The 24,582-nt window shown below is 43.8% G+C and overlaps 1 protein-coding gene across 1 annotated transcript in view; it reads right to left on the bottom strand.

Annotated features, from left to right (window-relative positions):
• The window catches only part of LOC110166884 (supervillin-like), a 144,419-nt gene that overhangs the window by 19,891 nt on the left and 99,946 nt on the right, over positions 1–24,582 (bottom strand). Inside the window, exons 26-38 of the mRNA XM_055151398.1 lie at positions 23,818–23,965; positions 20,262–20,354; positions 20,097–20,177; positions 17,422–17,599; positions 16,052–16,224; positions 14,446–14,601; positions 14,235–14,371; positions 10,845–10,986; positions 7,098–7,243; positions 5,965–6,140; positions 4,235–4,382; positions 1,554–1,833; positions 209–360 (exon numbers count right to left, since the gene is read on the bottom strand). Coding sequence (XP_055007373.1) covers positions 209–360; positions 1,554–1,833; positions 4,235–4,382; positions 5,965–6,140; positions 7,098–7,243; positions 10,845–10,986; positions 14,235–14,371; positions 14,446–14,601; positions 16,052–16,224; positions 17,422–17,599; positions 20,097–20,177; positions 20,262–20,354; positions 23,818–23,965 — 2,010 coding nt within the window. The remainder of the gene's footprint in view (positions 1–208; positions 361–1,553; positions 1,834–4,234; positions 4,383–5,964; positions 6,141–7,097; positions 7,244–10,844; positions 10,987–14,234; positions 14,372–14,445; positions 14,602–16,051; positions 16,225–17,421; positions 17,600–20,096; positions 20,178–20,261; positions 20,355–23,817; positions 23,966–24,582) is intronic.

The following is a 24,582-nucleotide window of genomic DNA, read 5'->3' as shown; positions in this document are numbered from 1 at the left end:
TTCATTCTTTTTTTTTTTTTAGTCATCATAATTACAAAGCTGCTGCGTCTCCGTCATGGTATTTTAAACTTTCATTGACAATTTGAAACAAAAAAAAAAATCCTCCATACAACCTTTAAAAACACGGCGTTAAAAGCGTCAGACGTGAGAGTTTAACGTGTTTGTAGGTTTATGGCGTTGAGCAGAGCGAGGTGAGCGGGAGTTTTACCTGTCCTCCTCTCTCCTGGTCCAGCTCCACGGTCATCAGAGCGGACGTGCCCTTCTCGCTCACGTTGGAGTGGCGTCCCTGCCAGAAGAAGTAGCAGCACTTCTCCTTCCCCGGACCCGAGCTGCGCGCCTCCGGGTTTGTCCTGCGTCCGACTGCGGGACAAACAAAACGGAACGATGTTTAGGAAAATAGGTTAAGCTTTAAACACCTTTGTACTGGTCTGGACCGAGGAAGAAGCTACTCTGGAAGATCCTGTTCCTGGTCCTGGTTTAGACCTAGTTTAATTGTTAGACCAGTTTTTTCCTGTTATCATCCTGGTTTAGTCCGGGTTTAGTCCTGGTTTAGTTCTGGTTCAGTCCTTCTTCCAGTCCTGGTTTTAGTCCTGGTTTAGTCCTGGTTTAGTCCTGGTTCAGTCCTGTCTGGTTTAGCTGTGGTTTAGTCCTGGTTTAGTCCTGGTTCAGTCCTGGTTTAGCCCTGGTTTAGTCCTGGTTTAGTCCTGGTTTAGACCTGGTTTAGACCTGGTTTAGCCCTGGTTTAGTCCTGGTTTAGCCCTGGTTTAGTCCCACTTTAATCCTGGTTTAGTCCTACTTTAGTCCTGGTTTAGTCCTGGTTTGGGACTGTTTTAGTCCTGGTTTAGTCCTGGTTTGGGACTGTTTTAGTCCTGGTTTAGTCATCGTTTCGTCATGTTTTAGTCCTGGTTTAATCCTGGTTGAGTCCTGGTTTATTCCTGCTTTAGTCCTGGATTAGTCCTTGTTTAGTCCTTTTTTAGTCCTGGTTCAGTCCTGGTTTAGTCCTTGTTTAGTCCTTGTTTAGTCCTGGTTTAGTCCTGGTTTAGTCCTTGTTTAGTCCTGGATTAGTCCTTGTTTAGTCCTGTTTTAGTCCTGGTTCAGTCCTGCTTTAGTCCTGGATTAATCCTTGTTTAGTCCTGGATTAATCCTTGTTTAGTCCTGGATTAGTCCTTGTTTAGTCTGTTTTTAGTCCTGGTTCAGTCCTGGTTTAGTCCTTGTTTAGTCCTTGTTTAGTCCTGGTTTAGTCCTGGTTTAGTCCTTGTTTAGTCCTTGTTTAGTCCTGGTTCAGTCCTGGTTTAGTCCTTTTTAGTCCTGGTTCAGTCCTGGTTTAGTCCTGGATTAGTCCTTGTTTAGTCCTGGATTAGTCCTGCTTTAGTCCTGGTTCAGTCCTGGTTTAGTCCTGGTTTAGTCCTTGTTTAGTCCTTTTCCTTAGTCCTGGTTTAGTCCTGTTTAGTCCTAGTCCTGGTTTAGTCCTGGATTAGTCCTTGTTTAGTCCTGGATTAGTCCTGCTTTAGTCCTGGTTCAGTCCTGGTTTAGTCCTGGTTCTGGGTCTTTACCTGTGGTGCTGACCATGTACTTCCACTTGACCACGTAGGCGTCTCCCTCGTGGAACTGGCCGATGCTCTGTCTGGGCAGGCGGCTGTAGTCGAACTCCAGGATGTGCCACACGTCCACGGACACGGTGGAGATCTCCAGGGTCCTCATGTGGTCCTCGGTCTCCACCGGCCCGTAGCCCCGGCCCACGTTCAGCCCGTCCAGGACCGTCTGCACCGAGGACTGGAGCACGGGCAGCATCAGGCCGGCGTCGTACGGCCTGCAGCCCCGACCTGGAGCCTCCTGAGGGGACTGAGAGGAAACACCGGAGCGAGGGTCAGAACCAGAGGACCAGACGAGGCAGACGCGCCTAAGACCGAAAGACTACAGGATTATTTTTTTTTGGTCTTAACTCTTTCCCCCATGAAGACGACATTTGACGACCCCCCTGAACCCTTAATGACGACTTTTGACTCCTCCGCCGTATCACTAAAGACGAGATTTGACGACCTTTAGAAATGGCTCGGTTTTTCACATTTAAACAGAGACTGTGATCGGTGGAGCCACTACAACCGACACTAGACTGACCAATAGGATTCAAGGATATGTTTTCGCCGATTTTTTCCGAAGTTAATCGAAATAGTGACGATGGTAGCTTCCGGAAAAAACACAACACGAAACACGTGCAATGGAAAGATCGCGGCGCTGCGGCGCACAGTTTTAGAAATAATGAGGAGCGGACGTATTTTATGGATAAGTTTAGAGAAAGTGACTTTTATAGATTTCAAAGTGATGATGTTGAAGTTGATTATAAAGTGGAAAACAGCGACAGCGACGGACTTTCGGGGAGAAGGTGAGAATGCCGCTGATGCGTCTGTGTGGAGTCCTGCGATGTCCGAACAAACTATCTGAGCTTTATACTCGATTATGAACCAAAATTACCCTGAAATCTGGATGTTGCCCAGGCCAGTCCTTTAAAATATTTCAGTCTTTTTTTCCAAGATGCGATGTTTGACAGAATCGCTAGAGAAAAAACGCTTATGTGGAGCTCTGCACACGAGAAAATAAACAAGATGACAAATACTGGACACACACTGACGGGGAAGAGTTTTATTATTATATATTTTTATATTATTTAATAAGCTAAATTAGTTGAATAAATAAAATAAGTTGAATAAGTTAAATGAGTTGAATAAGTTAAATGGAAAAAAATTAATTAGGTGCACACAGGTGAACAACAGGTAAAAACAGGTGCACACTTGGCTATACTGTATCTGGTGATATGAAATCTGTTTAAATACTTTGACAAAGTATATTTTTTATTTTTTTATGAATATAGTTCTCAGAACATGCAGATATCAGATGCTGAATGTAGTTTTTTGTTTTCGAGTTTGCACCTGACCAGGTAAACTCTCATTTTCAGTGAGCTGTTATAAACCTGTAAATGAGTTGAATCACATTTAAACATCCATAAATGAAGAGTTCAGAGTCTAAGGTTTCCAGAGATACAAATATGTCTGTGTTACAATTAAGTTCATGAGTGTAAAAATCATTTATAATCACTCGTGGAAGTCTGTTTTCTTTTATGCACTTATGCTCTAAGGGTGTAGCCCTAGTAACACATGTATGGGTTGTTCCTAGTCGGCGTCCAGGGGGGAAAGAGTTAAATGATTTTTAAACCTGCGACAAAAAGCGTTAACCTGTGATTATATCAGAGTTAAATCTTGTCCAGATCTGTTAAAATTTCACCCGTTACCTGCCCAAACCCGTGATGAATCTGGGTCAGCCCACTGGTCCAACAGCCCAGTAGTCCAGGACTAAACCAGGACTAAACCAGGACTAAACCAGGACTAAACCAGGACTGAACCTATGCTGTGTCATTAGCAGATTATAAATATATACATGCCACAACTGCAGAGACGATCGCCAAGACTAAACCAGGACTGGACCAGGACTAAACCAGGACTAAACCAAGTCTAATCCAGGTCTAAATCAGGACTGAACCAGGACTGGACCAGGACTGGACCAGGACTGGACCAGGATTGAACCATGACTTAACCAGGTCTAAACTAGGACTAAACCTGGTCCCAGTCTCAGTCCTGGTCTCAATCTCGGCCTCAATCCCAATCTGGTCTCGGTCCTAGTATGGTCCCAGTCTCAGTCCCAGTCTCAGTCTTAGTTCCAGTCTCAGTCCCGGTCTCAGGTCAGGACCGAGACCAGTTTAGTTCTGGTTTAGTCCTGGTTCAGTTCTGGTTTAGACCTGGTTTAGACCTGGTTTAGTCCTGGTTTAGACCTGGTTCAGACCTGGTTTAGACCTGGTTTAGACCTGGTTCAGTCCCTAGTCTAGTCCTTGGTCAGTCCCTGGTCTAGTACTTGTTCAGTCCTGGTTTAGTCCTGGTTCAGTCCTGGTTCAGTCCGGAATTGTAGTTTAATTCACGGAAACGGTTGTTATCTGTTTTTTCCGTTATTCATTTAAACACAAAATCGAAAACTGAAAAAACAAAATCATTATCTATTTTTTCATTTTGGTTTTGGAGACAAATAATGAAGAAAATATTAGTTTTTTCGTTTTTTTATTTTTGGGTTTATTTAAAAAAAAAATTGAATGAATGACACGCAGATTTATTGCAAGTTTTCTGTTTTATACGGTGAAATATTCCAGTACAAACACAGATCCTTGACTCTTTTCTCCACACAGACGTACCTTCAGTTCTGGCACAGGTTCTGGCGCCTCCTTCGTCGTCGGAGACTTGAGCTCGGTCCAGTCCAGGAACTTCTCTTTGAACAAACTCGTCTCGTTGTGTTCGGTCAGACGCCCAAAAATGGCCCAGTCCGGACGACCCAGACCTTTCCTGAAGGACACAGAAACATACACACGGTTTTCAGCTCCAGGTGTTTCAGACTGTCAACGAAACATCAGAGACAAGTCACATAGCGGCGGAAAAATCGGATTTGGTTACACAGAGACAGTACCCGGGTACGAGCGGGTCATACCTGGGTGTGAGCGGTCATACAAGGGTGTGAGCGGGTCGTACCTGGGTGTGAGCGGGTCGGTCGTACCTGGGCGTGAACGGGTCGTCGTACCTGGGCGTGAACGGGTCGTACAAGGGTGTGAGCGGGTCATACCCGGGTACGAGCGGGTCGTACCTGGGTGTGAGCGGGTCGTACAAGGGTGTGAACGGGTCGTACCCGGGTACGAGCGGGTCGTACCTGGGTGTGAGCAGGTCGTACCTGGGTGTGAACGGGTCGTACCTGGGTGTTGAACGGGTCGTACCTGGGTGTGAGGGTTCGTACAAGGGTGTGAGCGGGTCGTACCTGGGTGTGAGTGGGTCGTACAAGGGTGTGAACGGGTCGTACAAGGGTGTGAACGGGTCGTACATGGGTGTGAGCGGGTCGTACAAGGGTGTGAGCGGGTCGTACCTGGGTGTGAGCGGGTCGTACAAGGGTGTGAGCGGGTCGTACCTGGGTGTGAGTGGGTCGTACAAGGGTGTGTGAACGGGTCGTACAAGGGTGTGAACGGGTCGTACAAGGGTGTGAGCGGGTCGTACAAGGGTGTGAGCGGTCGTACAAGGGTGTGAGCGGGTCGTACAAGGGTGTGAGCGGGTCGTACAAGGGTGTGAGCGGGTCGTACAAGGGTGTGAGCGGGTCGTACCTGGGTGTGAGCGGGTCGTACAAGGGTGTGAGCGGGTCGTACCTGGGTGTGAGCGGGTCGTACAAGGGTGTGAGCGGGTCGTACCTGGGTGTGAGCGGGTCGTACAAGGGTGTGAGCGGGTCGTACCTGGGTGTGAGCGGGTCGTACCTGGGTGTGAGCGGGTCGTACAAGGGTGTGAGCGGGTCGTACCCGGGTGTGAGCGGGTCGTACAAGGGTGTGAGCGGGTCGTACCCGGGTGTGAGCGGGTCGTACCCGGGTGTGAGCGGGTCGTACAAGGGTGTGAGCGGGTCGTACCCGGGTGTGAGCGGGTCGTACCCGGGTGTGAGCGGGTCGTACCCGGGTGTGAGCGGGTCGTACCCGGGTGTGAGCGGGTCGTACAAGGGTGTGAGCGGGTCGTACAAGGGTGTGAGCGGGTCGTACCGGGTGTGAGCGGGTCGTACAAGGGTGTGAGCGGGTCGTACCCGGGTGTGAGCGGGTCGTACAAGGGTGTCGGGTGTGAGCGGGTCGTACAAGGGTGTGAGCGGGTCGTACCTGGGTGTGAGCGGGTCGTACAAGGGTGTGAGCGGGTCGTACAAGGGTGTGAGCGGGTCGTACAAGGGTGTGAGCGGGTCGTACCTGGGTGTGAGCGGGTCGTACAAGGGTGTGAGCGGGTCGTACAAGGGTGTGACGGGTCGTACAAGGGTGTGAGCGGGTCGTGACCGGGTGTGAGCGGGTCGTACCCGGGTGTGAGCGGGTCGTACCCGGGTGTGAGCGGGTCGTACCCGGGTGTGAACGGGTCGTACCTGGGTATGAGCGGGTTACAGCCCCCGGGGTCCAGCGGGTTGACGTCGCAGCAGCTGTAGTCGAAGCTTCCGTTCCACAGGTGTTTGGCGAGTTGAAACGCCACCTTCCTCTGAGCCAGCGTCACCTCTTTGCCGTGCCACACGTAAACCTCACTGCCAAAGTCAAACACCAGCACCTGCACACGAGAGGAAAGACATTTGAACAACATTAAAGATGCACTGCGTAACTTTTGCGGTTGGAGGTCTGTCACCTGCTTGTTTCTATGGATATGTCATTGCTCTGCCTGGAATGTTCCACAGTGTTACATTAAACCTAACCTACCTTACATTTATTCAATTACAGGTGGTTTTATAGCTCAAAAATACCAAAAAAAAAAAAACCTCATAGTAAAATACCTAGAAAAAAAAATAAAATAAATAAAATATAATACATTTAAGAAATTAAATACCTAAAAAAATACCTAGAATAATGAAATACAAAATAAAATAAATAAAATAAAATAAACAAAAATAAAGTACCTAGAAAAAAATACCTAGAATAAAAAAATATTAAATAAAATAAAGCAAATAAAATAAATAAACAAAAATAAAATAACTAGAAAAAATACCTAGAATAATGAAATATAAAATAAAATAAATAAACAAAAATGAAACATCTAGAAAAAAAAAATACCTACAATAATAAATTATAAAATAAAATAAATAAACAAAAATAAAATAACTTGAAAAAAATACCTAGAATAATAAAATAAAAAACTAAATAAATAAAATAAAAATAAGTAAATACCTAGAAAAAAAATCAGATCTGACCTGTAACTTTTGGTTTGGTTTAGTTTCCATGAAGACAGAAAGGTTTAATCCAATCCACATTTTACAAACATGACAGTTTCCAAAGTGCCGCACAAATTAATACAATAAAAGACAGTGAATCATAAATAAAAATAATAAATAAAAAGCGTTAAAATGCATAAAAAAGTAAAAAATAATAGAATTAAATTTAAAAAATGTAATAAAAATAAATAAAATAGACAAAGGACCAGGCGGTGTTAAAAGCCAGAGAGTAAAAGTGGGAGTTTAGATGAGTTTGTGAAACCTTCCAGACAAATCGTTTGGCGGATTATAAAAGTGCAGACCTCTTTAGTGGCCAGCAGGGAGCACTGTGGAACCTTCCCCCACTGCTCGTCCTCAGGCACCAGTTTGTCCTGCTCCAGTCTGAAGATACAGTTGGTCTCCACGATGTTCGACTCAAAGTGCTCGTCCTCCTCCGGCGGACCAGCCGCTGCACACCGACCGAGAGGAGAAGAAAGAGGGAAAGAGAGAGAGGAGAGGGAGAGGAGGAGAGGGAGAGGGGGGAATGAAGAAGAGAGGGATGGAGAGGCAGGGAGAGGGAGGAGTAAAAAAAGGAGGAAATGAGGGGTGGAGAGGTAGGGAAAGAGAAAGGAGGCGAAAACAAGGAGGAAGAGAGGGATGGAGAGGCAGAGAGAGAGAGAGTGGAAGGGTGAGAAAGAGAAGGAGGAAAGAAGGAGAAAGAGAAACGTAACGAGGCAGAGCAAGAGAGAGAGGAGGAGGAGAGGAAGGAGGAGGAAGAGAGGGAGAGAGGGGAAAGAGCGGGATGGAGAGGCCGGGAGGGAGGGAGGAGGGAAGAGAGAGAGAGAGAGAGAAGAAAAGAGAGGCGGAAAGGAGGAGGAAAGAAGGAGAAAGGCAGAGAGTGACAGAGAGAATGAGGGAGAGAGGGGAGAGGGAAAGGAGGAGAAAGAGAGGGATGGAGAGGCAGGGAGAGATAGGGGTGAGAAAGAGAAAGAGAGGGATGAGGAAACAGGGAAAGAAAGAGAGAGGGGAGGAGGAAAGGAGGAAGAGGAAGAGAGGGGTGGAGAGGCAATTGGAGAGAGAGAGAGAGAGAGAGAGAGAGGAAAGAAGAAGAAGAAAGAGAGGCATAGAGGGGCAGAGAGAACGAGGGAGAGAGGGGAGAGGAAAGGAGGAGGAGGAAGAGAGGGATGAAGAAACAGGGAAAGAAAGAGAGAGGGGAGGAGGAAAGGAGGAGGAAGAGAGGGATGAAGAAACAGGGAAAGAAAGAGAGAGGGGAGGAGGAAAGGAGGAGGAAGAGAGGGATGAAGAAACAGGGAAGGAAAGAGAGAGGGGAGGAGGAAAGGAGGAGGAAGAGAGGGATGGAGAGGCAAGAAGAGAGAGAGAGAGAGAGAGAGAGGGAAAGAGAGAGGAGAAAGAAAAGGAGGGAGAGAGGAGAAGGAGAAGAAAGGAGGAGAGAGGGGAGAGAGAAGAGGAGGAGGAAGAGAGGGAGAGAAAACAGAGAAGGAGAGGAAGAGAGGATGAGAGAGGGAGGGAGAGAGAGAGAGAAAAGGAGAGGAGGGAGAGGAGGAGAGAAGAGGAAGAAGATGAGAGGGAGAGGAAGAAGACACAAACACACGCCACAGTGAAGCAGATTAAATAAAACAAAAAACATCAACAACAGCGTCTGATCATTCGAGAGTTAAAACGATCAAGTGAAGACGTTATGACATCACCGGGTGGGACAGACTGTTCTGAATACACAGTGTTGGGAAGTTTACTTTTAAAATGTAATCCCCTACAGATTACAGATTACATACACCAAAATGTAGTTTGTAACGTAATCCAGATTAAATTACTTAAAGTGAGTAATGTAATCTGAATACTTTGGATTACTTGATTTGCTGTAGAGAAGCAAAGACGAGGAAATCGTACATCAGATGTTTTGTCTGATAAAAGAAAAATAAAAAGTCCAGATTTTACTGAACCAAATTAAAAATATTATTGATAGAAGAAGAAGAGACACGTCCACACAGCAGGATTTAGTCCTGTTTAAATCCTGTTTTAGACTGTTTAGGCCTGGTTTAGTCCTGGTTTAGACTGGTGTTAGTCCTGGTTTAGACCTGTTTTAGTCCTAGTTTAGACCTGGTTTAGACCTGGTTTAGTCCTAGTTAGTCCTGGTTTAGTCCTGGTTTGGTTTAGACCTGGTTTAGTCCTGGTTTTGAACGGTTTTAGTCCTGGTTTAGACCTGGTTTAGTCCTGGTTTAGACCTGGGTTTAGACCTGGTTTAGTCCTGGGTTAGACCTGGTTTGCTGGTTTAGTTCTAGTTTAGACCTGGTTTACTGGTTTGACCTGGTCCTGGTTTAGACCTGGTTTAGACCTGGTTTTAGCCTGGTTAGACCTGGTTAGACCTGGTTTAGTTTAGTCTGGTAGATTAGTCCTGGTTTAGACTGGTTTTAGTCCTGGTTTAGACTGGTTTTGAGTCCTGGTTTAGTCCTGGTTTAATGGTTTAGTCCTGGTTTAGACCTGGTTTAGACCTGGTTTAGTCCTGGTTTTCCTGGTTTAGACCTGGTTTTAGTCCTGGTTTAGTCCTGGTTTAGACCTGGTTTAGTCCTGGTTTTACTGGTTTTAGTCCTGGTTTAGACCTGGTTTTAGTCCTGGTTTAGACTGGTAGACTGTTTAGTAGTCTGGTTTACTGGTTTTAGTCCTGGTTTAGAGTTTAGTTAGACCTGGTTTTATCCTGGTTTAGACCTGTTTAGTCTGGTTTGTTTTGTCCTGTTTAGACCTGGTTTAGACCTGGTTTAGTCTAGTTTAGTCCTGGTTTAGTCCTAGACCTTTAGACCTGGTTTTACTGGTTTTGACCTGGTTTTAGTCCTCCTGGTTTAGACCTGGTTTTAGTCCTGGTTTAGACCTGGTTTAGACCTGGTTTAGTCCTGTTTAGACCTGGTTTAGACCTAGTTTAGACCTGTTTAGACTGGTTTTTTAGTTTAGTCCTGGTTTGAATGGTTTTAGTCCTGGTTTAGCCTGGTTTAGACCTGGTTTAGACCTGGTTTTTAGACCTGGTTTAGACCTGGTTTAGTTTAGACCTGGTTTTAGTTTAGACCTGGTTTAGACCTGGTAGTCCTAGTTTAGTCCTGGTTTACCTGGTTTAGACCCTGTTTACTGGTTTTGACCTGGTTTTAGTCTGGTTTTTTAGTCCTGGTTTAGACCTGGTTTGGTTTAGTCCTAGTTTAGACCTGGTTTAGTCCTGGTTTAGAGTCCTGGTTTAGACCTGGTTTTAGTCCTGGTTTAGACCTGGTTTTAGTCCTGGTTTAGTTTACCTGGTTTAGACCTGGTTTAGACCTGGTTTTAGTCCTAGTTTAGACCTGGTGTTTAGACCTGGTTTAGACCTGGTTTAGACCTGTTTAGTCCTAGTTTAGAGACCTGGTTTAGTCCTAGTTTAGTCCTGGTTTAGTCCTGGTTTAGACCTGGTTTAGAGTTCCTGGTTTTGAACTGGTTTTAGTCCTGGTTTAGACCTGGTTTTAGTCCTGGTTTAGACCTGTTTTAGTCCTGGTTTAGACCTGGTTTAGACCTGGTTTAGTCCTGGTTTAGACCTGGTTTAGACCTGGTTTTAGTCCTGGTTTAGACCTGGTTTTAGTCTAGTTTAGACCCTGGTTTAGTCCTGGTTTAGACCTGGTTTAGACCTGGTTTAGACCTGGTTTAGTCCTAGTTTAGTCCTGGTTTAGTCCTGGTTTAGACCTGGTTTTAGTCCTGGTTTAGACCTGGTTTAGTCCTAGTTTAGACCTGGTTTAGACCTGGTTTAGACCTAGTTTAGATCTGGTTTAGACCTGGTTTACTTTCCGGCAATGAGTGGAATTTCCAATTTAAAAAACAAAACAAAACAAAAAAACAAAAAAAAGGGATTTAGCCCAAAATGTGAAAACAGTAAAATCCCTCTGTGTAATCCATTTACTTCAACAAAGTAACTGTAATCCAATTCCCACTCACTGAAACAGTAACTGTAACTGAATACAGTTACTCATCATTTGTACTCTGATTACTTAACTCTGGTACATGTAATCTGTTACTCCCCGACACTGGTCTGTGTTGGGTCTCACCCTGGTAGGCGGCGTGGCCCCCGAGGAGGCTCCAGAACAGCTGCGCCTCCGGAGAGACGACCCCCTCCTCCAGACACTGGACCTGAGTCGCTCTGCAGCCCAGGTCCTTGTGAGACTGAATGAACGAGGCCAAGTCCATCGCCTACGACAAAACACAACAACGAAAGACCGTTTCATCACCATTAAACTGCAAAAAGAATAAATAAATAAAAATGTTTTCTTTTTAAACCAGATGAGGTCTTCTTCAATCTGTGTGTCGTTCGTTTTTCAAAATAAAACCAAAAATAAGTAAACGAAAAAGAACTGTTTTCTTCATTATTTGTCTCCAAAACCACTGAACCAAGACTAAACCAGGACTAAACCAGGACTAAACCGGGACTAAACCAGGACTAAACCGGGACTAAACCAGGACTAAACCAGGACTAAACCAGGACTGAACCAGGACTAAACCAGAACTGAACCAGGACTAAACCAGGACTAAACCAGAACTGAACCAGGACTAAACCAGGATTAAACTAGGACTAAACTAGGACTAAACCAGGACTAAACCAGGACTAAACCAGGATTAAACCAGGACTGAACCAGGACTAAACCAGGACTAAACCAGACTAAACCAGGACTAAACCAGAACTGAACCAGAACTAAACCAGGACTAAACTAGGACTGAACCAGAACTAAACCAGGACTAAACTAGGACTAAACCAGGACTAAACCAGAACTAAACCAGGACTAAACGGGACTAAACCGGGACTAAACCAGAACTAAACCGGGACTAACCGGGACTAAACCAGGACTAAACCAGGACTGAACCAGGACTAAACCAGAACTGAACCAGACTAAACCAGGACTAAACCAGAACTGAACCAGGACTAAACCAGGATTAAACTAGGACTAAACTAGGACTAAACCAGGACTAAACCAGGACTAAACCAGGATAAACCGGGACTAAACCGGGACTAAAACCGGACTAAACCGGACTAAACCGGGACTAAACCGGGACTAAACTAAACCGGACTAAACCGGGACTAAACCGGGACTAAACCGGGACTAAACGGACTAAACGGGACTAAACCAGGACTAAAGGACTAAACCAGGACTAAACCAGGACTAAACCAGGACTAAACCAGGACTGAACCAGGACTAAACCAGAACTGAACCAGGACTAAACCAGGACTAAACCAGAACTGAACCAGGACTAAACCAGGACTAAACTAGGACTAAACTAGGACTAAACCAGGACTAAACCAGGAATAAACCAGGACTGAACCAGGACTAAACCAGGACTAAACCAGGACTGAACCAGGACTAAACCAGAACTGAACCAGAACTAAACCAGGACTAAACTAGGACTGAACCAGGACTAAACCAGTTCTAAACCAGGACTAAACCAGGACTAAACCAAGACTAAACCAGGACTAAACCAGGACTAAACCAGGACTGAACCAGTTCTAAACCAGCACTAAACCAGGATTACACCAGGACTAAACTAGAACTGAACCAGGACCAAACCAGGACTTTGTTTTTGGTTTTGGAGACAAATAGTGAAGAAAATAGTTGTTTTTTTTGTTTCTTTGTTTTCTTATTTTTGGTTTTATTTTGAAAAAAACAAATGAACGAACGATACTCGGATTTACACCGATTCTCTTTTCTCAACCAGCAACAGATAAGTGTCGTGCTCAGAGGTACAACAACAGGCCTGCGAGTCGTGTGTGTGTGTGTGTGTGTGTGGTTCTGTCAGGCGCAGATGGGTTTGTGTCACTGTGGACGAGTGAGAAGAGGAAAAACACTCAACATTTTTATGACTTTAACAAAATATTTGACTGTGGTTTTAGTTTGTGGTGTCAGGCAGCACAAGAACACAAATACTCCTCAAGTTAAAAAGAGAAAAGGAGAGGGCAACTTTGATGATGTGAAAGTAAAATGGTACACAAATGGGAAAAAAAAAATAACCTGAGAATTGCTTTCATAGTGATATTAATAAATAACTGTATACGTGATATAAAATAACTCTTATTACAATACTAAGTCCTTTTTATGTGTTTTTCTATTTAAACCAGCAAAAAGTGGAGTATTAAAATTGACTCTCTCTCTTTTTATTATTATTATTATTATTATTATTTATTTATTTATTTAATTTTTATTTATTTATTTATATATTTTTTTGTATGCGTGTTATATTTTGTTTTGTCTGTCTTGTTGTGGATGTGCTGGGTATCCAATCCCTCAAACTTGACAAATTATAAATGAAAAAAAATTAAAAATTGACTCTGACAGAATCAATTTTTAACATTTTCTCAGAGTTTATAAGAGTCCAATCTGTTCTAGAGTTAATTTGACATTTTTTTGGAAATGTTCATTAAGTAACGTTGGTCCAAAGTTCCTGTTTAACCTCAAAATCCAGAGTAAATGGGTAACACTTTGTAGAGTTATCCTGATTTGGCGAAACAACACACAGAGGTGTTTTATTTTTACACTTTATTTGAGTTAATTTAAGATGAAATTATGAACAAAACTGGTTCAAACTGGTCTATTCTCACCGGAGTTGGAAGTGGTGGGAGGGAGGAGCTAAATTAACACTAAAGGGAGTTGAATGAACACGAATAGAATTTGAATTAACTTCAATTATATCAACTCTGGCAAATAACTCCAACTCAAACCCCAATTTAACTTTCAAATAGTTAAAATAACAGGTTTTCGTGTTAAAAATATGAAATATTTCACTTTGAAATTTCAACTCTTGAGTTTTTACTGTGTTCTGTGGCCCTGCAGAGGCCCCACACTTACTTAAGGAGCCACTGCTGTGAATAATTATCTTATAAAACTGCAATAAGACCTGAGTGAAATTAATTTCAAACTAAGTCAGTGTCCTTTTATGATTCTGTATTTAGTGCAGTTTTATTGCAGCCAACAGGGCCCCACACTCACTTAAGTCGGACAAACACTGTGCAAATTTTGGTCCTTTTTGAGCTGATTTTTCACTCCTGTGAGAGTCGGGACGAATTTTGGCTTAATCGTGCGTCGCGCTTCGTGTAGAGAACACGGGGTAATGAGAACCGATTAATACCTCATGAGCAGGTCAAGATTGACAATCGTAGGTCGCAAGAAAATCAAACCTGTTTGAAATCCAGTCGCCTCTTGTGATGGTTTTGCTCTGTTGAAGTTGTTCGTACAGTGTGAAAACAAGAATCATGAGCTGTGAACTTTTAAACGTTGTGATTTGGATGTACAACTGAGCAGTCTGAGCTGGGGCTGAGTGAAACGATTGAAAATATTGCATAGTGTAAGCCCGGCATTAGGGAACCACTGCTGTGAAGAATTATCTTAGAAAGTGCAATAAAAGCAGCCTCTTCATTCACACAAATAAAACCCCAGAGTGAGTGCAGCTCTGACCTTGGCTCTCTCGATGACGTTGGAAAACTCTCCGATCCAGACGAAGCAGTGTTCAGGAGTGACCAACAGGAAACAGTCTCCACTGTTCAGGGACGAGGCTCTGGGCTCCACCAGTCTGGTCTGAACGTGGCGCCGCCCTGCAGGCAGACAGGAGAAGTGCTGTAACATGTGTATTATAGATCCATGATGAACAGAGACGATGGAGCGTTACCTTTGACGAGCATCAGCATGGTGCTCTTATACGGCAGAGCGCTGTTGTTACTGGTTTGTTCGGAGGCCGTCACGCTCCTCAGACTCACACTGCTGAAGTTTTCTTTAGAGGCCAGACCGGCCAGAGCCGCCTCCGAGTACTCAGAGCTCTTAGACGCTGGACACACAACAACATCATTCAATTTATGTGGTTTATTTATGTGTTTGTGAATCAACATGCAAGTAACCACACACACACACACTCTCTCATTCACACAACAGCGTATATGGACTCTGTATATAAGACCAGTGAAACGTCTTGCCCAAGGACACAACAACAGTACACACTCTCTGCCACAGCTTTTAAGTGGTGACTTTTGAATGTGAAAAACATAGCACATCAAAAGTTAGTGTCTGGATTCTTGAAAAGCCACGTCAACAGCTACACATGTGCAGATTTTGGCAAACAAGATTGTGCAAAAAAGGTCAAACTAAACCAATGTAGTGAAGACAAAATGAAAGAGAAAATGTTAAAGATTAAAGGTTATTTTAAAACTCGTATTTTGTTTTCCAAATACAAGTGACACCGAGGATGAAGAAGAATTGAATGGATTTAGTGATTTGGAGTGAGATGGAGAGTTTGTTAAACTTGTTCTGTTGTTTATGTTATAGTTTATCTGAAGAACTGTTCATATGTGACGTTAACAGTCTGTTGTTCTCTCTTCTATTGTTTTTACTACAACTTGTCCTTCAAGATGAAATATGGTTGAAATAAATTTCCCCCCAAAAATGCGATTCATATTTTTTTTCTTCTTTTTTACACATTTTTTGGCTGGTGCGACTTATAGAACTAAAAATACAGTAATTATCGGGGTTTCTGATTAGGTGCAGTGTGTAACTTTTTAAATGAGGGTCCGTCACCTGCTTGTTTCTATGGATATGCCAAGGGTCTGCACTGAAATGTTCCACAGTGTGACATTAAACAGCTCTATCTTACATTTATTCAATTACAGGTGATTTTATAGCTCAAAAATACCAAGAAAAACAGACATTCTGACTGTGTGCGGGGTCGCCTCTCCACAGATCTGACCTGTTACTTGGTCTGGTTTGGTCTCCATGGAGATAGAACCATATGGCATTAAACCTTTCCAGACATCGCGATTTCGATTTGTCTATAAAACGATCTTTAAACTCATATAATCGAGTTGAAACGATTAAAGCTTAAGTTTATTTTGGGATATTTTTTAATATAAATAAGTATATTTATTTTATTTTTTAAATATAGTGATTGTAGAACAGCTGGATTTATAGTTTATTTTGGATACATTTATGTTTTTATTTTATGTTCAAAGTTTATTTTATTCATTTTATGTTTCTTTTACATCTCAAAACTACTGTAAGGTTCATATTTTCAGGCTATATTTATTTTCAACTTAAAAGTGTTGCGTAAATTATCAATAACAAAGTGTTTTTTGAGAGAGAAATGCTGAATAAATGCATTGTGTAACAAAAAAATAATGGTTTGAATAATTGTGATTTCAATATTGTGTGTGTGTGTTGTGTGTGTGTGTGTGTGTGTGTGTGTGTGTGTGTGTGTGTGTGTGTGTGTGTGTGTGTGTGTTACTGACTCTTCTCGGCCTTGATCCTCTTGCTCTCGAGCTGCCCCACGTTGAGCCTCTGCTCCGTGTACTCCAGCCTGATGTCTTCTCTGGACGCCAGCTTCTTCAGCGGGTTCTTGGACGCCTGGACGTTCCTGGAGGGTCGGACGGCGCGTTTGTGCTGCACCATGGACGACGTCAGCCTGAAACACAATTAGAGTTTATAGTTTAGATCAGGGGTCTCCAACGTTTTTCTTCCTCTGAGATACCTTCACAAAAAGAGAAGAAAGAAAAGAAAATGCTAAAGCTACTAATTTTAGTGATCACAAGAAACTGAGCAAGACTAAAGGGCCGTTCACACCAAAGTGTCAAAAAACGCCTTGACGTCTCTATTTGGAGCCTTTGCATTTGAGTTTAGACGCCCCCGATGCGCGTTTTTGACGCCGTGGACGAACGGGAGAAAAATACTTGACGCGCGTCCGTTGCCCTGGAAACAAGAACCTGGTCCAGGTCTTTTCCCGAAACAATGTCAGACCAGACTGAGAGACTTTAGTGTTTTTATGACATGAAACATCAGCGGAGGAGATCAGGTCGACGACTGCAGTGTATATATATTTATACTCCGCTAATGACACTGGATCAGTCCTGGTTTAGTCTCGGTCTAGTCCTGGTTTAGTCCTAGTCTGGTCCTGGTCCTCGCGATCCACTCTGTGATTGTGGTGTATATATTTATGCTCCGCTCATGTTTGTGGTTCTGGTTCTCGGGTTTTTCTTCCTGATAATTACGTCGCTGCGTCTCTGGATACTCGTCCCTGATTGGTTGACGTGGCGTGCCTGACGCCAAAAGTTCAGCATTTTCAACTTCTTGACGCTGACGCCTTGGACACGCGTCTAGAGCATCGACGCCAAAATGCTCAAGACGCGCTGTGTCGATGGCAGATTCGTGCCACGCTGACGCCGAAGACGCGCCGCAAAAACGCAGGACGCTCTAGTTGCGCGTCCACATTGACTTTACATAGAAACTGGACGCTTTGACGCTCTGGTCTGAACATCCCTTAAGGCTACGTTCAGACTGCAGGGCTTAATGCTGAATTCGTGAAATCTGATTTTTTTGCGAGGTCATATCCAGGACTAAACCAGGACTAAACCAGGACTAAACCAGGACTAAACTAGGACTATACTAGGACTAAACCAGGACTAAACCAGGACTGTAGGGGAATACATTTTAAAAGTAACCTTCCCAACACTGCCTGTAACTGAGTAAATACAAAGTAGATCTTTTTAATGTCACACTGTGGAACATTCCAGACAGAGCAATGACATCTCCATAGAAACAAGCAGGTGACAGACCAAACAAAACGCTGCATACACATTATCATCAGTCCTCTATAAAATCTTACTTTGGCCCTTGACAACCGAAGATGGAGTCAAAATCATCGCTGATTTCGATTCTCGACGGGATCCGGGGAAATTCTGCCACGTGTTTGTAGAATTTGGAGAAGATTTCGTCGTCCAGTTTCATGACTTCCTTCACGGCCTTCTCCGTCACGGTGAGAGTGGTCTCCTGTAGACCGGCCACTGCACGAAAACAACACAACAAGAACAACATTAGAGCTAAAAAATACTGAATTGCATTTTGTCTTAAACATTTTCTAGGTAGACAGGATTAGGGACGGGCATTCGATGAAACTGTATTAACCGATCGTCGGGAGAATCGATTTTCGATTAATCATTAACGTTTTTTAGATAATAAGTATCATCATTTTTATTACTACTAATCTGCATAAATAAATTCAACTTTACAACAGATAAACCATAAACACTCTAGAGCACAGGTGTCAAATATAAGGCTCGGGGGCCAGATTCGGCCCTCCAAGACCTTTAATGTGGCCCTTGGGTGATTTTCTACTAAAATATTTTAATTATATTTTCTATTAAAATATTGTTAATTTTCTGTGGTGTTTATCACAGCAGCGTCTCCAGCGTCTCTGTACGTGGCCCCTCCCACCAGAGCAGCACAAATGAAGACTTGTCTCTTTCCAAACGCTCTTAAAGGACGATCGTTTTGACTGTTGACCGTGACACCCTCATCAGAAAAATGTCCAACATGAGAAAAGTGGAGCCGAGTGCAGGATTTTACAAGAAAAACTGACTTATTCCTGTTTGCATACAAGTTCATGTTAAAACATTGTGTTGAAATTGAATTTTTCTTTAAGTTTCAGGTTGTTCATAATATTATAATAAGAAAGAGTTCATCAATTAAAAAAGATTTCTGTAATAGATTTGTGTTTCTCTGCACAAATATTTGAACTTATTGTTATTTTGGGGTTTATATGACATGAGTTTTCTGATCCGGCCCCTTTGGGATCAAAGTCGGTTGGATACGGCCCCTGGACCAAAATGAGTTTGACACCCTGTTCTAGAGCCACATCAGCCCTTTTGACATTATAATGTGTTTAATGGAGTTTTGACACATGTGTTTACGTTTTACAGAAACAAAACTTAAAACCACATGGCTCATTTGCATAAACTAAGCAGAGAAAAGAAAAAAATAAAAACACTCTTGTGCACTGATGCAGTTCAGCTTCTACTAAAGGACACGACTCAGTGGAATATAGATGTTCTTTCTGTGACAGGGGGATGTTCTGCTGATGGTGAGTCTGTTCTGTGTCTGTGTCGCGATGTTTTCAGATCAGACGTGTGCAGGTTTATCGCAGAGGCGGCGAGAACGGGAATGAAAATTAGGCTACGAGCGGAGCAGGACTGCACAGTGCGAGACTGTGTCCTAACAACACATAAAAACAGATTTTATAATAAGGCAACTCGTGTACAGAAACAGTAAAGTTAGAGATTAAAAATAAGATTAACACGATTAAAAAACATAACGCGCTACATATGACTGTAATTAATTAATCTCCCCTATTGATAATTATTTTCAAGTCACACAAAAAAACACAACACACACAGTGGACAATTGTGGGTAATATTTAAGATGAAGAACATTGAAGAACAGTAAGAGATGTGTCGCAAGTCTTAAAATATATATATATATATATATATATATAATATATATATATCTATATATATCTACATATGCCGTGTCGGAATAGTAATACTAGAAAGTGTTGGAAAACCGGCACGTCTAAATAGAGACATGTCGTAATGATGTTGGAATAGGCGGCGAACCCCAGTAGTTCACTAGTCGTTGTTCGCCTTTAAGCTTGACCTTGTTGGTTGAAGATTTGGTGATGGGGCAGATTTATGAAGCTGCTGAAGAACGCGACACACATTTACACACACATTTTGACACAGAAAACCATTAAAGGTTGTATGGAGGATTTTTTTTTTGTTTCAAATTGTCAATGATAGATTATAGAGATGCAGTAGTCTTGTAATTATGATGACCAAAAAAAAAAGATAATAAAAATTTCATCAACTCTGGACTGTGTGGGGCATAAACATTTGCCATAGATGAAGCGACACTGCCTGCGTTATCTGTGAGACTGACACAGACGCTGCTCAATGCAAAATACTCCGCTACGTTTTCCTATTTCCTGAAACGTTCTCTCCTCTCTCTCTCTCTCCCTGCTCTCCCTGCTCCCTCTTCTCCCTGCTCTCACTTCTCGTCCGCGCACGAAATGTCCGCACACCCCCTCCCCCGCTCCTCACTTCTCCGTCTTGCCTAACCAACACTGTAGTTAGTTGTTTACAAGTCATGTGCAGCGCACCGGCTGTAAACAAACCTGTTTCTGGCAATAAGGAGGAGGCGGGAGGAGGTGTTTCTACGTAGGAGCTGTAGGGGAGGGGCAGTGGTTTCACGCATGCGCAACATTTGAAAAAGGACAAACAGTCGCTGGATTTCTCGTTCCTTGGAAATCCTCTATACAACCTTTAACCGGACGTTCCACAAACCTACAGCGCGACATTTCCGGCCGTTGTGAAAAAGATCTATTGTATTTGATAGATGTTAAGAAGAGATTTCCAATGTACGTTTAAATCAAGACTCAGTTCATAGTTTCACACTGAGAGAAAACTGAAGGATAATTTGTTGTTTACAGAGAAAATTGAGTTGTACCTTTGTTGTTTATTTTTCCTAAGAAACTCTCCAGCTTGTCCAGTTTCTTGTCTGATTCCATGTCTGGTCTGGCTTCGATCTCTGCAAATAATAACAACAAAATAAAGATTCAAAACTGCTGAGAACGTAGAGTGATAGAGTTGAAAAGTGTGTCGTTTTCTGTACCTTCATGTGGCTTCGTGACACTGCTGCTGCTCTTGAGTTTGGTGGAAACAGGAGACAGAATGGGGCTGATGACGGAGGAGGAGGCGGCCAGACCTGAACACACAAAACATACAATTTATTAGTACAAATATTATAAACAACGAGGAAAATACACTTACGTACATCTTTAAAGCAGATCCATTATGCAACATTGACTTTTCAGAGATTTTAACCATTTAAAATGATGTTTCATGTTTGGTTTTCAGAATATTTTGAGTAACTATATTCTGCTACAGTTACTTAAAGCGCCTATGACAAATTGGACCACTCGTTTTACTAAAACACACTTAAAATCATTATATTTAAGATTCAGATAAAACTTCCTACATCTCAACAGCTCCAAATATGAACTCATTTTAAATAAATCCCCCCGAATCCACCTCAACCCGTGTATCGTTCGTTCATTTGTTTTTCAATATAAAACCAAAATAAGAAAATGAAAAAACAACTGTTTTCTTCATTATTTGTCTCCAAAACCAAAATGAAAAAACAGATAATGATTCGTTTTTTCAGTTTTCAATTTTGTGTTTAAATGAAGAATGGAAAAAACAGATAACAGCCGTTTCCTGTTTATGTGACTTCTGTGACTGCGAGCCGAACTGAACCAGGACTGATCCAGGTCCGGGACAGAGCAGGACTGAGACCGAGACCAGGACTGGACCAGACCGAGACTGAGACCGACCAGACGAGATGGACCAGAGACGAGACCAGAGCGGGACCAGACTGAGACTGAGACCAGAAGATGGACCAGACCAGACTGAGACCAGAGACTGACCAGAGACAGAGGGACCAGAGGGACCAGGGCGGACCAGACTGAGACTGAGACAGACAGAGACCAGACAGACGGACCAGACCTGAGACCAGACCAGACCAGGGGGACCAGAGGCGGGGGACTGAGACCAGAGACCAGACCAGGGCGGGACCACTGAGAGAGACCAGAGAGGACCAGAGGGGGACCAGACTGAGACTGAGACCAGAAATGGACCAGACCGAGACTGAGACCAGAGCGGGACCAGAGGGGACCAGGGCGGGACAGACAGACTGAGACCAGACTGAGACCAGAGCGAGACCAGAGCGGACCCTGAGACTGGACCAGAGACCAGAGTGGGACCAGGGCGGGACCAGGGTGGGACCAGACTGAGACTCAGAGACCAGAGTGAGACCAGAGCGAGACCAGGGGGACCAGGAGCGGGACCAGAGGGACCAGGGTGGGGACAGACTGAGACTGAGACCAGAGCGGGACCAGAACAGGACCAGAGCGGGAACAGAGGACCAGGGCGGGACCACTGAGACTGAGACCAGGACCAGAGACCAGAGCGAGACCAGAGCGGACCAAGAGGACCGAGACCAGAGTGGGACCAGGACCTTGAGACTGAGACCAGAGTGGGACCAGAGTGGGAACAGGGCGGGACCAGGGGGACCAGACTGGACTGAGACCAGAGCGAGACTCCCGAGCAGAGACCAGAGTGGACCAGAGCAGGACCAGGGCAGGACCAGATTGAGAACAGAGACCAGAGCGGACCAGAACCAGAGACGGGACTGAGACAGGAGACCAGACGAGACCACTGGGACCAGAGACTGAGACTGAGACCAGACCAGACAACACTGGGACCGAGCGGGACTGAGACTGGAGACCAGACCAGGCGGGACCAGAGCGGAGACTGAGACTGAGACCAGACCAGACCCACTGGGACCAGAGCGGACTGAGACTGAGCCAGACCAGACGGACCAGAGCGGACTGAGAGCGGACCAGACCGAGACGTAACCGGTGACCAGACTGCAGGTACAGCAGGTGCACTCGTGCTGGGACTTTTGGGCCGTGTTGTGCTCAGGTGCTGTGGTTCTGTGGCCCGTGTTCACACCTGTCGCGGCCGATGACGTCATCGCACGGTGATGTTTGTTTGTTTGTTGTGCAGCGGAGTTGGTGCTTTTGGCAGTGAGGGTGGAAAAAGCGGCATGAAGCGTCTATAGGCGAGTTTCATTGTTGACAAAAGCGCGCGTTGCATGCTGGGAATTATTTTGTTCAGCGGCAAGAAACACTAATTCAACATGACGGACGGAGTGAGAAAGCACGTAAAGGGTATTGATCCTGGTTATTTATCCACTCGAACGGCAGAGGACCCAAGACCATTTGACCAGAAATTGGTCATAAGCATCGACGGAGCCAAATCACCCTTTTCAACCCCGACAAAAGTTGGACCAAACCAAATTTCTGGTCAGAATCTCCAACTACCTGGACAAATATTCACTTGGGCGATATCCACAATGACTTGGTGGAAACTCCTGGGCCATTCACAGCAGAAAAGATGAAAACCTCCAAGAGTCTCGATGTGTTGTTGAACTTGTTGGAGTCCACGGTTTGTTAGGGATCTTCTACGTTTGCTCTGCGAATGTTTGAAAGTCGTTTAATTCACCGTTTAGCGGTTCTTTTCACTCAGAATACGAAAAAGACATTTTCCTTCTTCCGTGCTTCTATTTGTGCATCCGATAAATGCAGCAGGAATTTACCATTATCGGGATAAATACGCGAGGTTACGCACTGTGTTTTGACGCTATCGTGTTTCTTGCCTCCGACCAAAATATTTCCCAGCAGCAACGCGGGCTTTTAAATAACAATGACGTCAGCTGAAACTATTGAGCTGTGGGACTGATGTTGTGGTGCACAGTCCTGTTTGCGGTGTTGCTCCGCAGTGGGTTTTGTAGATGTGGGGGGGTGGGGGGGGGGGTGGGGGCGGCCGGGGGAGAGCGCTGCGGGGCTTCTGTCATCTCGTTTTTATTTGGTAAGATTTTGTATTATTTGGATTTCATAGATGAGCCTAAATGTTTCAAATATAATGCACATGCAAAATTATAATATCAAATATACAAAGTGTAGACTGTGCAGAGTCGAGTCTCAGGTCTGATCTGATTCTGGTCTAAGTTACACATTCCAAGACCAGACTGTGAAAAGTCAAGATTTTCAACAATGATGATTCACGGTTAGAAACGTTAATAAAATTAAAGTTTTGGACATTAAATTTTTCACAAGTTCAGCCCAAATACGACACATGAAATCAACACAATCTGATCTCCGCACACATCCTGGATCTCGTTCTTTGCTCTTAGTTCATTTGATAATGTTTTATTGAAGTATCGGGTCGGGACTCGGTATCGGCAGATACTCAAAATCAAATGACTCGGACTCGGGGGCAAAAAAATGTGATCGGGACGTCCCTACTTTTGGCTTTTGCAAACTAGTCACAGAGAGCAGACCACACTTTTCTACACTCATTTTCGTCCGAGCCTAAAATGTCCGAGAATTTAATTTCATTGAGCTTTGTGTCGTACAGATGTTTGTATTTTCCCACATTTCCACCAGCTGTGACTCAAAACCATCCTTTTCTTCTCTTATAAATAACACATCGGTTGGTTAATTACAAGTTGATAATGTGACTGGATTTGTATTGGTCTGTTGTTTATTTATCGGAGCATTTTTCCTTCTTTTTCTCTCACGTTTCTGAGGCTTTTTCGCTCTGACCTTTCTTGACCATGCGCGCGGCCACGGTGTACTGAGACGAGTCGTTGGCCGCTCCTCGTCCTTTGCTTTTCCAGGCGTCTTCTCGCGTCGAGATCAGCTGTTTTCTCTCCTCGATCGTCATCTGGGCTTCGATCTCCTCCCCCGTTTTCTGCACAAAAACAAACCCCCACAAAACATATGAAAAAAAAAAAAAGAAATCTACACAATATTTGGAAATCTGATCGTCTTGGCTGTATTTTTTTTGATATTATTATAGTTTTTTTACTCAAACTTTTAATCCAAAATCTTCTATAAAACATGTGTCAGTCTAAGGTGTCTTCAGTCTAGTTGGTTTTAGTCCTGGTTTAGTTTAGTTTACCTGGTTTAGTCCTGGTTAGTCCTGGTTTGTCCTGGTTTAGTCTTTAGGTTTTAGTCCTAGTAATTAGTCTGGTTTAGTCTGGTTTAGTCCTGGTTTGGTTTCCAGTTTAGTCCTGGTTTAGTCCTGGTTTTAGTCCTGGTTTAGTCTGGATTTTTGGTTCCAGTTATTAGTTTGTTCTGGTTTGGTCCTGGTTTAGTCCTAAGTTCAGTCCTGGTTCTGGTTTTAGTCCTAATCTTTTAGTCCTGGTTTAGTCTTGGTTCAGTCCTGGTTTTATCCTCTAGACTGGTTTTCTGGTTCGGTTCCATTTTACCTTGTTTAGTCCTAGTTTAGTCTTGGTTTAGTCCTAGTTGGTTCAGTCCTTTTTTAGTCCTGGTTTAGTCCTATTTAGTCCCTGGATTAGTCCTAGT

Source organism: Boleophthalmus pectinirostris, unplaced genomic scaffold, assembly GCF_026225935.1.
Source record: "Boleophthalmus pectinirostris isolate CB_2022bp ecotype Guang Dong unplaced genomic scaffold, ASM2622593v1 HiC_scaffold_16, whole genome shotgun sequence".
Taxonomy (NCBI): domain Eukaryota; kingdom Metazoa; phylum Chordata; class Actinopteri; order Gobiiformes; family Gobiidae; genus Boleophthalmus; species Boleophthalmus pectinirostris.
This window is presented reverse-complemented; position numbering and strand designations above follow the sequence as displayed.